The sequence below is a fragment of the Rhododendron vialii genome, chromosome 5a (assembly GCF_030253575.1).
Source record: "Rhododendron vialii isolate Sample 1 chromosome 5a, ASM3025357v1".
In the NCBI taxonomy this organism is placed as follows: Eukaryota; Viridiplantae; Streptophyta; class Magnoliopsida; order Ericales; family Ericaceae; genus Rhododendron; species Rhododendron vialii.
In genome coordinates, this window is record NC_080561.1 from 26,455,114 (window position 1) to 26,473,715 (window position 18,602).

At 41.1% G+C, this 18,602-nt stretch overlaps 1 protein-coding gene across 1 annotated transcript; it reads right to left on the minus strand.

Annotated features, from left to right (window-relative positions):
* Window positions 1-12,002: 12,002 nt before the first annotated feature.
* On the minus strand, window positions 12,003-15,722 carry LOC131327748 (pentatricopeptide repeat-containing protein At3g62890-like). The gene is made up of 4 exons (XM_058360883.1): window positions 14,641-15,722; window positions 14,131-14,223; window positions 13,409-13,496; window positions 12,003-12,167 (listed from the first exon to the last, which is right to left on the minus strand). Exons 1-4 carry the CDS (start codon window positions 15,720-15,722, stop codon window positions 12,003-12,005), a joined length of 1,428 nt encoding a protein of 475 aa, XP_058216866.1.
* Between the last annotated feature and the right edge of the window lie 2,880 nt (window positions 15,723-18,602).

Below are 18,602 nucleotides of genomic sequence, written 5' to 3' on the forward strand. Positions count from 1 at the left end.
GAGGTCGGGAATCAAGAACGTTGGTGATCCGAGTGCGAGTGAGCTCGACCAATCGTAAAGTTTGAGATGGGAGTTCAAGTTAGCTCGAGCATCGAATCGGGAGTGCGAGTTAGCTCGACCGATCGTAAAGTTTGAGATGTACAACGATGAAAGGACATGAACAGTTTTTAGAAAAGAAAAGTCACAGTCATTTCCATTAACAAACTTCTGATACGCCAATCGCCGTAATGACATCTTAAAGGAGAAACAAAAATGACACGGGAAATGGGGCATTGCAGATTGCTCCGACATCCCAACAAAAATTAATGACAAATCCTAACTTGAAAGTCTGAAAAAAAAAATGAAAGTAAACAATAACATAATTAAAAATTACTGATAGTAGGCCCTTAGGTGCTTTGCATTCCAAGAATGTGAGAGCTTCTAGCCGGTCATAGTGACTAATTGATAAACCCCGGGCTTGATAACCTTCTGGACCTGAAAAGGTCCTTCCCATTTTAGAGCTAGCTTATTCAACTTCTTCTTCTCTAAAATTCCTTTTAGCAAGAGATCTCCGACTCGGAATGCTCGGCCCCTGACTTTCTTATCAAAATAGCGTTTGGTTCTCTACTGATAGGTCGCGACTCGAACGGCTGCTTCCTCCTTAACTTCGTCAAGCAAGTCGAGATTCAAGCGTTGAGCCTCCTCATTTCGCTCGGGCTCGTAGAACTGGACCCTATAGTTCAACAGACCAACTTCAACTGGAATGACCGCCTCACTGCCAAATGCTAACTAGAATGGTGTTTGGCCAATCAGCGTTCGGACAATAGTTTGGTATGCCCAGAGAGTACTTGGCAGCATGTTCGCCCACAACCCTTTGGTGTCATCGAGCCGAGCCTTAATGATCCCGAGTAAGGTTCAATTCGTCAATTTCACTTGCCCATTTGCTTGAGGGTGACCAGCTATGTCATACTTGCACTAAGTGTTGAACTGTTCCCAGAATTCTCTTATCTTTTCATTGTCAAACTGCTTCCCATTGTCGGAGATGACGGCGTGTGGAATCCCAAACCTGCAAACGATCTGCTTCCAAACAAAATCCCGACCAGCCTCTTGAGTAATTTTGGTGAGCGGCTTGGCTTCAACCCACTTTGTGAAATAGTCAATGGCCACAATCACAAATTTATTCTGACCCACACTTAGTGTGAACGAACTGATAATGTCTATCCCCCACTGCGCGAATAATGGCCATGGACTTTCCAGAGGAGTGAATGGCTCTGGAGGCTGATGGGGAATGTTGGCAAACCTCTGACATTTATCACATCGTCGAGCGAACTGTGTCGCATCTGCTCTCATAGTGGGCCAATAGTATCCTACACGAAGGCCTTTGAAGGCCAATGCTTTCCCACCGGAGTGGTTTTCGCAGATACTCTTGTGGATTTCTTTAAGGACAAATTGCCCCTCGACATCCGAGACACACCTAAGGTAAGGATATGTGTACCATCGTTTGTAAAGAGTGTCGTCCTTGAGGAGGTATCTAGCCGCTCGGTACCTGATCTTCTTTGCTTCTCTTTAGTCTGCCGGAAGATTACCATCTCGCAGGAAAGCAATGATTGGTTTGGTCTAGACGATGATGACTTGGATGACCTGCACCTTACTCGGTTCGCCCTTCTGTATGCTCAGGCTTTCCAAGTACTCAATCAAGACCGTCAGAACCAACTGACCTTCTGTTTCACTGGCTAAACGTCCCAGATCGTTAGCCTTCTGGTTTTCTTCTCGTGGGACCTGCTTGAACTCCATGCGCGCAAAGGTTGTTCGAAGCTTCACTACCAGAGCGGCGTATTTCATCGTTCATTATTTGTATCCATATTCCCATTGCATTGATTGATAACCAACTGGGAATCACTCAACACCCTTACATTTCGAGCGCCCACTTCACTGCACAATTGGAGACCGATGACAACCGCCTCATATTTCGCTTCATTGTTTGTGGCCTTAAACACAAATCGTAGTGCATATTCTACCGAATACCCCTATGGAGAGATCAGTACGATTCCGGCACCGCTGGTCGATTGGTTTGATGATTCGTCACCACAAACAGTCTACCAACCCTTCTGCAGCTCATCTGAAAGCTGTTCATGTTGGCCCTCTGGCTTCACCTCCCGAACTTTGTGTGTGAATTCTGCCAAAAAATCGACCATGATTTGACCCTTCATCGCTCGACGTGGCTTGTACTGGATGTCGAACTCTCCCAACTCGATCGACCACTGAACAAGCCGATCAAAAGTCTCTGGTTTTTGAAGCACTTGTCGCAGCGGTTGATCGGCGCAGATGTCGAGCAGAGATCATCAGAGCAAATGCCAACTGCTCAATAAGTGGGTACCGGCCTCCAGCCCTTCAAACCTCTGTAAGCCCTATTGACATAGAAAATTGGCTTCTGGATGCCTTGTTCTTCATGGAATAGAACCGAGCTAACAGCATGAGGCAAGGCTGACAAATACAGGTATAGGATCTCTCCTGGGGTCGCCCGATACAGTAGTGGTGGAGAGCTGAGATAGGCCTTCAGCTGGCAGAATGCCTCCCCACACTCTGAGGTCCGCTGGAAAGCTTTCCTCAGAGTTTTGAAGAAAGGAAGACATTTGTCAGTCGATCGGTTGATGAAACGACTTAGCGCTGCCACTCGTCCTGTTAGGCATTGGACCTCCTTAACAGTTGTTGGTGGTTGCATATCCAGGATTACTCTAACTTTTTTCGGGTCGGCCTCAATTCCCCTATGGTTGACTAAGAAATTGAGAAATTTGCTCACTGCGACCCTGAACGCACATTTAGCTAGATTGAGTTTCATGTTCAACTTCCGGATGACCTAAAATGTCTCTTCGAGGTCGGCCAAGTGGTTAGACGCCTCCTTGCTCTTGGCCAACACGTCATCGACATAAACTTCCATGTTTCAACCGATCTGGTTGGCAAACATATGATTGACCAACCTTGGGTACGCTGCACCTGCATTTTTTAGTCCAAACGGCATGACTTTATAACAAAATAAACCTCACTCAGTTATGAAAGATGTACCTTTTTGATCGGCTGAATTTATTAGGAATTGGTTATACCCCAAGAAAGTGTCCATGAATCTTAGCAGCTCATGCCTGGACATAGAGTACACCAATTGATCAATTCGAGGAAGTGGATAACTCTCCTTTGGGCACGCTTTGTTCAGGTCCTTAAAGTCAACGCACAAGTGCCATTTCCCATTCGACTTTTTAACCAGCACGACATTGGCCAACCAATTGGGATATTGGATTTCCTGTATGAAGTGTTAGATTTTTTGGAGGGTCTAACCTAAAACCAATTGGCAATAGGTTGAGTAGCCTCTAGAATTTATTAACCAAGCTTGGATGGCTTAGATGAGCGATGTGGGACAAGTCTAATAGTTGTCCGTGATCAGCTTTTACACCTGTTCCAGCATCGCTTCACTCCTTTACTTTCCAAACACCTAGGCTTCTGCTTGATCAGTCGGAAGTTCAGGTGAACATTCAAGTGATGGGACATTATGCTTAGGTCGATTCCGGTTAGATCAGCTTGTGACCAGGCAAAGATGTCCTCATTCCGCTTCAAGAAGTCTATCAACTGGTCCCTCATGTTGCCTTTGAGCGACGAATCGATGCTAACCATTCGATCGATTAGCACACTATTTATCTGTACCTTCTCTAGCTTCTCCGCTGGTTTCGCTTGTTTCTCTTCCTTGTCGTCTCGCACTTCGAGTGCGTCAATCATAAAGGTTTCCCTGGGTTGCTTCTCCTTCAAAGTTGCCACATAACAATCCATCGCCGTTGCCTAATCCCCCTTTCTGCTCTCCAATCCTATTGCCAGTCGGAAATTTAATCATCAAGTGGTATGTAGAAGTGATCGCCCTCATGCTATTCAAGGTCGTTCGGCCTAGGATGGCATTATAAGCGGAGGGACAATCAACCACCAAAAATCGTACGAGCTTGATCACTTGATTCGGGACACTACCAAATGTGACTGGTAGGTCAATAGCTCCTAGCGGTTGAACCTTTTCTCCCGAAAACCCAACCAGCGGCGATCAGATCGGTTGTAACTTGTCTCTTGGTGTGCCTATCTGGCGAAAGGCTTCTGCGAACAGTATGTCTGCAGAACTTCTGTTATCGATAAGAACGCAACTAGTTTTGTAGTTGCCTACCACCACAGTGATTACCAAAGTGTCATCGTGAGGTTGTTGTACCCCCTCAGCATCTGATTCACTAAAGTTGATCGGTTGCTCCCCCATTTGCCCTGCTTTAGACGGTCTATCAATCACCATCGTTTCAAACGACCTAAGCCTCCGGGCGTATGCCTGGTATGATGATCCTAACTCGCCACCGCCTGCAAAATCGCCTGAATGACATGGATCTCTCCAATTGATGGCCGAGGTTGCTCTTCTGGCCGAGTTTGCCGATCTGGTTGCCGCGCTCGATTGGTTGGTCTCGGACGCTGCTCGTCCTGTCGAGCAGGCCGTCCTTGGACAAAATGCTGCAGTCAACCACGCTGAATAAGTGCCTCGATCTGCTTCTTGAGCTTGATACAGTCTGAGGTCTCATGGCCATGATCCCGATGAAAATGACAGTACTTGCTTTGATCCCTTGGAACCCCTGGCTTTATTGCTCGAGGCCACTGTAGCTAGGGGTCATTGAAGAGATGCACCAAGACGCGTTCAGGTGTGGTGTTGAGTGGTGTGAATTGTTCAAACCGCTCTTGAAAGCACGATCGGTCATTATGCCTAGGCTTCTTTTCACTCCTGTTATCCCTAGGTGGCTTTGGGAGATCGGCCTTTGTTCTCTTCTTCCTCAGCCCCAGAGTTTCCTTTCCATGCGCAACCATCGCTTCTTCAGCATTGATGTGCTTCTGGGTCTTATGCATTAGCTCTGCCATAGTGCTAGGTGGATTTTTCAAGAGCGAGTAAGCTGGAGACTGTCGATGAAATTAGTAAGAACAACCTTGTCATCCGCCTCGTCAACAAGCAGTGCCTCATTGTTAAAGCGTTTGAGGTAGGCGCGCAAAGTTTCACCTTCCTTTTGCTTGACGTTCAACAAATAAGTTGCCGGTCGATGTTGGCGGCAGCCACTATAGAAGTGGTCTACAAACAATTGGCTCAGCCTCGAGAAAGTCTCGATTGAGCCACTCGTCAAATTCCCAAACCAAACCCTTGCAGGGCCCTTCAAGGTAGTGGGAAAGGCCCGACACATGATCTGGTTTGAAATTTCATGAAGCAGCATGAAAGCTTTGTAGGTCTCCAGATGGTCGAGTGGATCACCCGCCCTGTCAAATGGTTCAAACGTAGGGAGCCTGAACTTTGAAGGAAGCGGGTAAGCCATGACCGCAGTAGTAAAAGGAAGGTCTGTTTTCTGCACCAGGGTTGCTACTGCCTTGGCCCCTCGATCATTGACTTGTTGAAAAACGAGGTCCATCTTCTCTTGCAAATCTCAGAACGCAGCCCACTGGACAACCTCGTGTTCAAGGTTGACCACATTTCTTTGACGTGAGGCCACGACACTACCATCTTCCCTGCTGTGTTCGGTGGGTTGATGGTGGCTGGCGGTGTGCTGAGTAGTGCCGTGTGGACGATCGATCTCCTCTTCTTCCTCCCGAAGTGATTCGGACGAGGGAGGAGGAAACCGAGCCAAAAGTTCCAAATTTTGGGCTCGTAACTGGTCGATCAATTCGGTGAGGTGGTGAACCTATTGTTGCAACAGGTTGGGCTCCTGAACGGAGCGTTGGATTTGTCTTAGATTGACCATGATCTTGACTCCACAGATGTCACACCCTCGATTTTCAACATAAATATACAAGATTTCCATAAATAAATCTCGCCATGATCTGTACGATAACCAAAATAATGTAGAATTCCCAAAATATTACACCTTTGGCTCCGAGGCCCAAATTAACACAAGTACTGAATATTCAAGAGTTAAGGATTACAATATTCCATAGTCAAAAGATTTACAAATAAAGTTACAAATACATCTTCAAAAGAGATTTATAAAGATGCTTAAGTAACTCTTCAATCGTTAGCTTTCAAAATAATTCCACCTCCAAGCATTCCAACCATGCACGCTATTGCCCAGTGTTAGTACCTGAAAATGATAATAGGCTTGAGCTACACTAGCCCAGTAGGAAATTCTACGCTAACATTATATGCAAGAGAGATGCAAGGATGATCACAAGGCAAGGACGGGATGGAGACTCAACAATAGGCAATAACCAAAGTTCAACAATCCATTATACTCGATACGAAATCTAGTAAACACCTCAACCTTCATTCATCTCAACTCCCCATGTGTCTAATGTCATTTCGCGTTATGTGTCATGAGCCGAAGCTCCTGCCGCGCTAATTATGGGACCCTGATACCCCCAGCCAAGCGCTCACCTAGAAGGTCGGGCCTTGAGTGTTCAATATGAGCATTAGCTCCTGCACGGCTAATTATGGGACCCCGATATCCCCTGCTAGGCACCTACCCCGTCGATAGGTCCTGAATGTTCATCGTTGTGTCAACAAGGGTTCAAGCGCCTCATCTTCTCATAACGTGTCATTTCATTTCAATCGAAGCTCATGTGATAATCGACGTCAAAGTTTATCGAACGGTGGCAAGGGATGTAAAGATACACAACGAACTCAATGAATATGATTAACGATGTTATGGAGTAATTTGGTGATGTTTAGAACAAGTTACAAATGATTGGGGGTCAAAACATGGAGTTTGGAGCAAAACAACAAAATCTGTCACTAAGCTCTCCGTATCGATACGAGCTTAATAAGTATCGATATAGGTAAGCTTCAAAGCAGTCCAGAGAGTGTTGTATCGATACGGATTAAGGGCCGTATCGATACAGATGGCTTTCGAGCAAATTTACAGTAGATTTCGAGGATTTCAACCACAACAACAACTATACCAATCAAGCACACGATTCAAGGCAAGGAAAACACTACTATTATATATATATATTGAGAGGTAGAATCTCTACCTCGAAGTCGAAGCACAAAACCCAAGAAGTTACGAGCCCTAGCTTCCGAAAAATCTTGATTCGAACGAAATACAACTCTTTCGAGCTCAAACCAGTGATATACGGGCCACAATACAAGTGAGGGTGAAGGATTGAAGGTTGTTTTGGTAGGTTTTGAGTGAAATATGGAGAGAGAGCAAGTTTCACATGGAGAGAGAGCAAGAGAGAGGGAGAGAGCCGGGAGAGAGGGAGAGAGCCGGGAGAGAGGGAGAGAGGCGTGAGAGGTGGAGAGGAGAAAATGATCCCCTACTCTCTCACCCTCCTATATATACTCACATATATGCAAACTACACATTGTACCCCTCCACAATCAATTCCTTCACTTTAGCCCCAAATCACTTAAACGCTACTTTTCTCATTTTCCTCATTTATAAACATTAAAACTAATTAAATTAAATACGGGTCTCTACAACAGATAAATTTATGAATAGGAAATGTTGTTCCTACAAATGGTGCCAAACTGTTGATGCCAAAATTTGGACGGTCAATCCAAGCTTCGTCTTCAAGATGGCTTCTGCAAGAAGTCCAATGACTGGAGGGGTTTCCAGTCGTGGACCCTCCAATGGTTAAGTTAGTATTTGGTTGAGAAAGACTATTTGCTCTGTAATTCAATGGGATAACAAAGAACGTACCTTACTTGCACACCGTCTGTCGTTTATATACTACTTTGCACGACTGCCAGCTACGCTGGTGATTGTGGTGGAGGTTATCAGCGGTTATCTCTAGTAATGCTTCGTGAAATACGAGAGCTGGGCACATCCGAGATTATGGGCGACCCACAACCTCGCTCCCGGGGTTTTTGAGGAACAATATCCCACATTGGCGATCGTGGGACGGTCGCCCCGCCAGGACCGACTCGGTCGGCCTCTTGTAAGCCACCGGTGACTCCCGAAACAGGTGTCAATCACTTGTCCTTCGGCAGTGACAGTGCAAAAATCTCCTCATCATTACTCATGTTAAAAATTAGGTTGACCAAATATTAGTTAACATAATTTTGAAGCACATTTACTCAATATTCAAAAAAATGGTTTCCGATCTTGTGTAGCAATACTTTATGATTGAGAAAAATAAATTCGGTCTCGTGTTAAAATATTTTTTGAAGGAAAATAATATTTTCATTGTTTTGTTATCAATTTTTTTCTATCAAATATAATTTCGGAGAAGTTTAAAACTTAACAAATGAACGGTTCCGATTATCTAATCTCGAAAGAGGCCGACAAATAGACTGGATCGGGTAGATCCAATAATCCAATCCCTTTTTCAAAAAAATCAACTTCTACGATGTTGATAGTGTTCCCCATATAAACGGCTGAGATCCAATCATGAGTAGTCACATGTACCATTCCCCATTTCCGCCAAAAGCACCCTATCCCACCTCTCCAAAAAGAAATTTGAAATGATTATATATAAGCCCCCCACCCACAACCTTTTTGACATGCCAGAATCATCCCGTAGCCACTGAGAAACAACTACACATAGAAAGAGAATCTAGAGAGAGGGAGAGAGAGGCACAGAAAAATCTAGACAGAGAGAGATATGCCTTCGTGGACGGCTTTCCGGTGGCTCGACGAGCTCAATTTCTCGCCGCCGACAACCTCGATCTTCCGCTGGCCGGCGAGGCTCGTCTCCTCGTACCTGACGCCGCCGAGCTGGTCCCACGGCCTGTCGGCGTTCTCCTCGCCGAGATGGTCCCCGTACAACCTCATCAACTCGTCGATTGTGGATGACGTGGTGTGGTCCCTCGTCACCGCCGTCGAGTCGGTCGCGTTGGTCTCCATGCTCTGCTTCTTCTACGTCTTCTGCGGCTGCACCGTCTGATCACATCGGAGAATGGTAGAGTTCGTTCTCGCCGGAGAGTAACGCGGCGGCGGAGAGAACCGGCGGGTTTTTCAGATCTGGTTGGTGGTAGATGAAGACAATTTGGTAGTCTGAGAACGTGATGGTGTTTGCCTTCACTCCGTGAGGGGTAGTTTTGTCCAATCGGTTGTAATGTAATTTTGTTTTGTCCAGATATTTTTGGTGGTTGTTGTAATGAAGGCTCAGCCGCTCATGAGCTGTAACGCTTCTTCGTTAATTAGGTTTTGTGCCTGCTTTTTTTTACAGTATATTTTATTTTATGGAATTTCATCTTTTTGCTTTTTTAGAAAGCTGCTGAAATGACAATGAAATTTCAAAATGATTTTCACGATTCCTTTTTTTATTATTTATAAATGCATATTGAAGTTTGTCTTACAGTGTCTGAAAATACACACAGTACAAGTATTAAAATTAGATTTTTGAGTGCATTTTTATAAGAAAGCAGAATGTTAACATTGTTTTCAAATTTGAATTGTCTATGGACTTAGGAATGATAATAATGTTGCTCATGATGTGTTGGTGGGCAAGGGTTTGAGTGGGGTCAGGGTATAATCTATGTACAGAATCTCTACTGTTGTGGTTACTTGATTCTCTTTTAGGGATAGATCTCCCGTTTGGTGGATTTTTTTGACTTATTAGTAACATGGATTATTCTAACATTCGTCAAAGGGAATAGAATAATAGGTAAAAAAATGTATTGATATTCGAGAAAAGTGTATTGATATAGAAAATAATATTGACACTCCAAAAATGGATGCGGGCACTCCAAAAAATAAAGAAAATTGGCTTCGGTGTTACATTGATTTTGGAGTGCCAACATTAATTTTTGGAGTATTAATATCATTTTCTATTGATATTTGTGAAAAGTGTACTAATATTCGTGAGATATATATTGATATCCGAATTTACTTGAAATTATGTGCATATTATCCTCTGCTTAGTGAACGGAGGTTAGCAAAACCGTAATAACATTTGTTATCATTGTGGGGGGGAAAAAAGAATGTTAACATTGATTTCAAATTTGAATTGTCAATATTCGGTCTGTTGCAGAAGATACATACGAAATTCACGTGTCTCGTGTTTTTTATTTATTTATTTATATTTCGGATACATTAGTTTGTTGTTTTTTTTGTTTTTGCGCAATTCATCTTTTTTTCCCGATATTGGTCTGGCTTTTATGGAGTAATTTGATACGTTCATACTATAGATCTAATCAAGATTTTATTGTCGCCAAAAATTATTGAAATCTGACATCCCAAACAAGTTCAAATGCAAAAATTGGGTTCCATTGGGTTTAGATTTGGTGTGCATGAATCCAAATTACATGTCTAAACTTGTTTACTTGTAGATGTCAGATTATGATAATTTTTTATGAGTACAAACATTTTGACGACAACTAAAATATGAACGGAGCGGATTATAAAATTTGAACAAATATCAGGGCGCAAAGCAACAGAGTGAACTACAACCCGTACTTAAACCCCAAACGGTGGAGAAGCCAACTCCATTAATTACTGCAATAAGAAGATTTGATAGGGTCCATAAAAACATTTATGAAAACATATCGGATGATTCAGATTTACTTATGAACACTTTATGAACCCTAACATTTCTCTTAAATGCAAGTAGACAGGAATGTGTTGCGTTGTCAATCCCAACTAATGCAGTACGGTGCTTGACGTTGTCATAAACAGTTGCAAATGTGCACTTAGGCATATTTAGGGAAAATTTCAAAATACCCTCAACTTTTATTTTAAATTTTAATTAGACTCTCAATCTTTTAAAAAAATTAAATTTACTCTTAACGTTATCTTCCGTTAATCAAAATGCCCCTTTCCATCCAAATGACTGACGGATTTCATTAAAGGCTCCGTTAAATAGCGTCCCGATTGAATTTCGATGATTTGAGCCTCTCAATGTGTTCAGAACGTGATTTTAAGGATACTCGCCTAAATTAGCAAAAAAATTGACCAGGAAGGGCTTCATCTGAATAGTTTTTTATTAAACAGTTCAATTAAAAACTGCTCAAATCAAACTCATCCCGGTCATTTTTTTTGCTGATTTCTAGCGGTACCTTAAAATTACGTTTTGAACACATTGAGTGGCTCGAATCATCAAAATTCGAAAGGAAAAGGGAGGTGCGGACAGATCCGAATTTTGTTCAAGTCACGATGTCCGGATTTTGCTTCGGTCCGCACCTCCCCTTTTCCAATCGAATATCAATGATCCAAGCCGCTCAATGTGATTAAAACGTGATTTTAAAGCTATTCGTGAGAAATCAACAAAAAAAAAATGTCTGGGAAGGGCTTTATTTGAATAGTTTTTTTATTGAACTGTTCAATAAAAAACTGTTCAGATGAAGCCCTTCCCGGTCATTTTTTGCTGATTTCTCATTAATACCCTTAAAATTATGTTTTGATCACATTGAGCGGCTCGAATCATTGAAATTTGATCGGGATACTATTTAAATGAGCCTTTAACTAAATCCGTTAGTCATTTAGACTGAAGGGGGCGTTTTGATTAACGGAAGATAACATTGGGAGTAAAATTGATTTTTTTTAAAAGTTAAGAATCTAATTAAAATTTAGAGTAAAGGTTGGGGGTATTTTGAAATTTTCTCCCATATTTATTCAGACTCCATTTGCTAGTCATGAATTTTCTTTGGAAGGGTTCCTGGATAGCATAATTTTCTTGCTTGTGCACATTTGCGCTCTGGATATCTCATGCTATTCGGGTTATTTTTTGTGCACCTTAACTAATTTTTGATAAAATAATTCATCGTCTATTAGTGGGATCCCATTTAAAGTCGTGACATAGCCTATTATATGGATTAGCCCTACAAAAATTGATCACCCCCATAGATGGAGCTATATACACTAGTTTTACACGAATGAGAGTTGATTAGGTACTTATTTGTTTTCTAATAATTTGTTATTCTACACAAATGACGAAAAAAAAAATGGAGTACAAAATAGAAAATGAACGATTTGGATCATGAAAATAATATCTCGATAGCTTTCATTTAAGAACCACAAGTGAGTTGAATCAAACATTCACTGGATTTTTAACCAAAAACAGAGGCCGGGGCCCGGGACAAAGTCTCATTCACTGGATTTTTAACCAAAAACAAAGGCCGGGGACCGGGACAAAGTCTCTACAGGTGGATCACCATCAAATAGTTCCACCTCCCCCAATCTACCACTAATAACAAGTGATTTCGAACTTAAAATCCATGAGGAGCAAATTGTTGGATTCTCAGTTTGACCAATAAAATCCCTAAGCTGCAAGTTTGAAACACTGGACCAACCTCGTTACATCGATATTGATTCGTGTTTTGCCAATTATAATCCATGGATAATCCAAAAAAGTAGTTGATCCCAAAGACAAACTTGTATATAAAAAAAAAAATTTAACGTATTTTGAGAATAACTTTGATAAATAAATTATATACATTTCAATCATGTGTCTGCCAATATCTTATCAGTGTGAAGAGTATAGCATGACCCCAACCCGAATTAGCAGTTCACAAATTATTCGTATAAGAAAAAAAAAAAAAAAAACAATCAATGTATCTTTTTTATGTTCTAGCCCGAACCACCACAAGATTTATGATTTGTTCATTGTTTGATGTAAGCCCAATCAATTAAGCATAGTGACAACGTCAACACAATAACTAAAACATCAAGAATTTTGGGACTTTGCTCAGATTGGGAAAAAATATTGAGAAAATATTATATCTTCCAACATTATACTCCCTCCGTGCCTTTTTTAAGTGTCCAGCTTCGTAACTCTAACATATTAAGAAAACTTATTACACCTTTTACCTCTACTTTCCCTACTTACCATCTATTGAAACATCATCATTACACTTTTACTCACTAATTTTTCAAAATGAAATCTACTTTTAGGAGCAAAATAGAAAATATACCAACTTTTATCCACTAACTTTTTAGAAAAGTGATACTTATTAAGGAACAGCTAAAAATAAAATACTAGACTTTAAAAAAGGAACAGAGAGTGTAGCAACTTTTCGCACATCAAAATTGCATTCGTGGGTTCTAAACCTAATTATAACAATTGCGAATGGTTGCATGAAACCCATGATTTGATCAATTTTGAAGTTCGGACAACCACCTTAGAGAGCTTTAAAATGTGGATGTTGGATAGTTTTTACATTTCACATCCCATTTAGCTAATGTGTACTGATATTAAAATAAGATGCCACAAAAGAATAGTTTACAATAGCTATTAAATTAGTAAGTAAAAAATTAATGCAGAGCATGACATTTTTAATCCGAAGTGTCAAAAAAGAAAGACCAAACACTCAGTGGGCCTGCGGCCGCCGCATTGTTGCTTATACTTTGACCAACAAACATTTCCAAAGCCGAGGACGGTCCACCGAACCGGAGCTAGAGAGTATAGGGTGGGAGTGGCCCTAAGTAAATTTACGAAAATTCTATTCAAATCAGTTTTGAAAAAATATTTGAGAAAATTGAAACTAGAGGGAATCCAACAATACTACTTGGAGCTTCATTTGCGTTTCCCAAATCTCATGGAGAATCGTTGTGGAATCAGGTTTGCAGGATTTCGGTTCCAATGATCTCTCATCACTAATTTTACCAGTAAAACACAATCACATACATCAGCTTCTCAAGCACATAGAAGTGATGTGTTTCCTTTCGAGTGAAGGAAATCTCCGAAGAGACAAAGATATCATGTGACATTTCTTAAGGAATTGCTCCCCAAAACGGAAGTGCAAAGGTATATAAAGAAGTGGTGCAAATTGAAATTGAGCGCATAGAAAACTACACGCTTATCTGGTAATTCATCACAAGCACACATTTAGTTTTATATGCATTCTTACATTTTCATGATGATGATACTCTCATCGGTATTTATATGGACTCATTGTCACTTGTGAGATAAGATATAAGAATGAGTGTACAATTAGATTTGGTAATCCCGATTGGTGTGTAACCATCAGGTTCTCATTACTGTTCATATCGAGCTGTGTAATATAACATTTAATCATTTGTGGGGTGGAATGGAGAACAACCCGTTTTTGAATTCTGCAATAATATTAGCAAGAGTTGAGCATGCTTCAAATGTAAGAGGGTGTGATTTATCTCCCCACAAACTCATGACAAATGCCCTTCACGAGAGAGAATTATATTCCACAACACATGATATGACAACCGAGTTCAATTTAAACCAATGAAAAAGTGGTGTTTGATGGAGATTTACCTGAAATTATCGGAGTGAGAGTCAATAGTTCCCGTAACTCGTGCAACCAAATTCAAGCGGCAGTAGCTACTGTTGGAGAAAAGTGTCCACAATCTAAACAGATTGTTTTCATGTGATAACCAAAGCAAGCATGAGGCATCTTGACTGATGATAAAAAGTCCCTCCTCCAACATAACCTAAGCAAGCTTGTTGGAGTAACTTTTTGTGTTGAACTCATAGTCCACCTACTCAACTTCAGTGTTCACAAAACCCTTGTGCTGCCCAAATACGAAATGTGAGCGCTGAGATTCTTAAGCAAACCATAGCCTGTTTTCATCGCACATTTTTTGCATAACATGGAGCAGTTGAAATCCCAACTGGTGTACAACCATCATGTTCTCAACACCATTCATATTGCGCTGTGTAATCTAACATTTAATCATTCATGAGATGAAATGGGAAACAACCCTTTGTATGAATTTCTCAATCTTGGTACACAATGTTATCTGTTAAATGAGATTTGGAAAAAACCTTCTATAATCAAATTCCGCAATAACATTAGCAAGAGTCAAGCATGCTTCAAATGTAAGAGGATGTGATTTATCTCCCACCACAAACTCACGACAAATCCCATTCACTTCAATTGAGCTACAACCAGGGTTCTTTCTGCAATCAACCTTCTTCATTTCCTCCTTTACTTTCTCCACATCATCCCACCTCCCGGCATCCCTGTACAAACCTAACAAAACCATATAAAGAGCTCCATTCCACGGCTCAGCACTTATTAGCCACCGGGCAGCTAATTCCCCAACTTCGACATTCTTATAGACTCTACAAGAAGTAAGAAGAGCACCCCAGATTGCAGCATTAGCCTCGACAGGCATATCCCTAATAAAACTAACGGCTTGTTCAATGAATCCTGCTCGACCAAGAAGATCGACTACACAACCGAAGTGTACTACAGTTGGTTCAATCCCAAAGTCAATAGTCATTCGGTCAAAATATCTCTTCCCTTCATTTACTAGTCCAGAATGGGTGCACCCAGACAGAAGGGCTACAAATGTTACACCATTGGGTTTTACTCCAGAGCTGATCATCTCTTCAAATGCTTCAATCAGTTCAGTGCCAAGACCATGCATTGCTAATCCAGATAACATAGCCGTCCATTCGCCCACATGCTTCTCCTTAGCTCCCTCAAACACCTTTAGCGCCTTCTTTATGCTTCCACATTTGAAATACATATCTATTAAAGCGGTAATAATCCTGCCATCAAATTGGTTCTTTTTCCTTTCACTTATATAGGAATGAACCCACTTACCCAAATTAAGATCCCCTAAATTAGCACAAGCACAGAGCACACTCATTATCGTCGAATCATTCGGTTCCATTTTCGACCCCAACATGTCCCTAAACAACAAAACCCCATCTTTAAACCGGTTCCGCCTAACATACGCCGTGATCATAGCACTGTAAGAAACAACACTTCTCTTCGGCATCCTATCGAAAACATGACGCGCTGACTCGATCAACCTGCCATTAGCATAGCAAGTAACCAAACTAGTCCACGTAGCAACATCCCGGAAACCCATCTCGTCAAAAACCCGTCTAGCCATCTTCACTCCACAACTCGACCCGTATAAATTAATCAATGAGTTTTGCACGAATACATCGTGACCAAACCCATGTTTAAACGCCTGTCCATGAACAATTTCGCCTGTTCTAAGGTCTCCAAGGCTGGAACATGCTTTGAGCAAAAATGGGAAGGTGTAGTTATCGGGGAGGGGGCCATGTCGGTGCATATGGTTGTATAGTGCCAATGCTTGATGTGGGTATGGGCTTGAGGCGTAAGCTCGAAACATGGTGTTGTAAATGTAAGTGGATGGTTGGGGAGTTTTGTCGAACAGGTGGCGGGCGTGGAGGAGAGAGAACTGGTTGGGATTAGTAGTGAGGGCTGTGATGATTTGCCGGAGGTATATGTCATGTTGGTGAAGGCCGGAGACGATGATGCGGGAGTGAAGGAGCTTGGCTTCTTGCATAGTTGGGAAAAGAGCATCATAAGTTACAGGAGTGGTACATTTATAGGGACGAGATACAGATACACAGCTGCGGGATCGACAGTTCAAGGGAGTTATTCAATTCCATGTGTAAACTATTCACATCTTGCGGGATGCCCAAATTATTACTCCATGGGTGAAGCACCAACGCCAGCTGGAAGGGGATTGGATTTCGTCAATTTGGCTTCGGACCAATTTGGTTCATTTAGTACTTTCGAGTCGTTCAAAAGTATTTCGAACGACTCAAATAAAAAATAATGTTACAGTTCAAAAAAAAAATTTAATATTGTTTTTCTAAAACACCCTTTAAATCTGAGCCCAAGAACCGGCTTTTGGGTAAGGCCTGTAGCATCCGCTGTGGAGTTTGTTATATTTGTGTGTTAAAGTGTGTATAAAGATAAAAATGGGTCCCACAAATGTGTGTTAGATATTATTAACTAAGGAGTGTGCTAGTATATATATATGAGTTCAATAGATTAATTAGGAGTGTATTAATTTTTGATATTAACACTTTAAAATAATGTAAAAAGCAAGGTCATGTTCTCCTCCCACTTCACATCCCATTTATAAGAATTATGTTCAGAGCTCGTTTTTGCCCCAGAAATGCTATTAGCAAAAAGCATACAAAGAAGACAACAAAGAAGTATGTGAAAAGCAAACTTGGGTCCCATTCTTCCTTCCCCTCACAAACCCCTTCTCTCTCCTCTTTGCCTTGGCCCAAAAAATTGGCGGGAAACTATGTTAAAATTCAAAATTTTGAGGGTTTCTTTTTTAATCTGAGATCACAAAAGCAATTTGCTCTCAGAAACGTCTCTTTCTCTCACACACACACACACATCTATTGCTTCTCATCTCCTTCACCATCCCGACGCCCATCCCCACCGGCACCACCATGGACACCCACACACCGACGCCAGTCCAAAGCAACCATTGTTGTCGTCCCAATAACAGTGTCGTCCTCTCGTCGTCCCGGATTCTCTCTCACATATGTTTCTTCTCATCTCCATCACCACACCCATCGCCCACCCCCAGTTCCCCATCACAATCGATGCCGAACCCCCACCTCACCGACACCTGTCCAAGGAAACCATTGCCGCCGTCACCGTTGGTCTCCCACCGTCCCCATCTCTTTTTTACTTCTGGATTCATTCCCCTTCCTCGTGGCTGATAGTGCTTCACAAATAAAAGAAATGTTTTTCAACAGTTTCATATGAAATACCAGATTGTAAACAGGTGTTTTGGGTTTCATAAACACAAGGTTTATTTGGCGATTACAAGTACAGAGCCACTTAATTGCAAATATCTTATTTATTTTTGTTACTTTGTATTCTTCAAAGGTTTGTATTCTTAGTTTTGTTTTGTTTCTCAATTATTACCTTACTTCTTTCTCCAATTATTATCCTATTTCTCTAATTATTACTTTCTCATCTCTCTCTATCTCTTTCCAATCATTATTATTCTCTTCAATCATTACCCTCTTTCTCTCTCCACCCACTACCAAAACTAAACTAAACTAAACTCCCAACCAAACAAAACCTTAATCATCTACTCCTATTATTTACTCTAATTGATGTTTTTAATTTGGTTTTAAATCTGGATTGCTCATCTTCAGTGCAGATGTTTGAACAAAGGTGTTCTGGTTTGCAAATTCCATTAAATAATTGTGATATGCCCTTTGGAAAGATTATGGGTTAGAGAAGGTAATGGACATCTCTGTGAGATTTATAAGTGTAAAAGGGTTTTTTGGATTAATATTTTAGAGGCACCCACTGCATGTTTGTAGAAATGCCATGGATAGTAGGGGATGTCTTTTAGGGGTTTTTCCATTCATGTTCATTGCTATACCAAGGCATTAAGAAATAAGAACATCAAACTCCTTCAACCCAACTCTAATCTCTATTTTACAAGGATGGTGAATAGATTAAAATCTCTGTGTATATTGGGTCCAAAAGATGAAGTATGTGTATGAGTCTCCTTCATGTAATTGGTTCGGTTTGATAATTGGGAACCTACTATTGGTGCTATGTTGTTGGCTTGTCTTCAATTTCCATAAATTGCTACATTAATGGTGAATCCATGAATTCAAGCATTGATTTGCAGCTGCACTAGTACTACCATTATATTGGGTCCAAAAGAGTTGGAAAAACTTGGTGGAAGAAGCTTTTGGTTACATGATTACAGAAAACATAGACTTAGAAATTTTTGTTTAACATGAGTACATTGAACGACTCAAGTTGTTTGCTTTTGAAGAAGATACTTTCGTAAAAAGGACCAAGCCTAAGGACAACTCAAGTTCTTAAATCATAAACACATCAATACCATCTAGCAATAGCTTTCTACATTTGCTACTAAGAAATTTGGGACCGAATTATTTAGAGGATGCAAATTGTAATCCTAACAAGTTAGAAGCTTGGATTAATTTCCTCACAAAATAGCCAT

Bases quoted from the DNA above. Each gene is read 5' to 3' on its own strand.
- LOC131327748 (XM_058360883.1), bottom strand. From the start codon at position 15,722: ATGGCTAGACGGGTTTTTGACGAGATGGGTTTCCGGGATGTTGCTACG. The intron at 14,224-14,640 runs GTTTTTTCCAAA...CAATCTGTTTAG, and splicing joins GCGGAATTTGATTATAGAAG to ATTGTGGACACTTTTCTCCA. The intron at 13,497-14,130 runs GTAAATCTCCAT...TGGTAAAATTAG, and splicing joins TCTCACTCCGATAATTTCAG to TGATGAGAGATCATTGGAAC.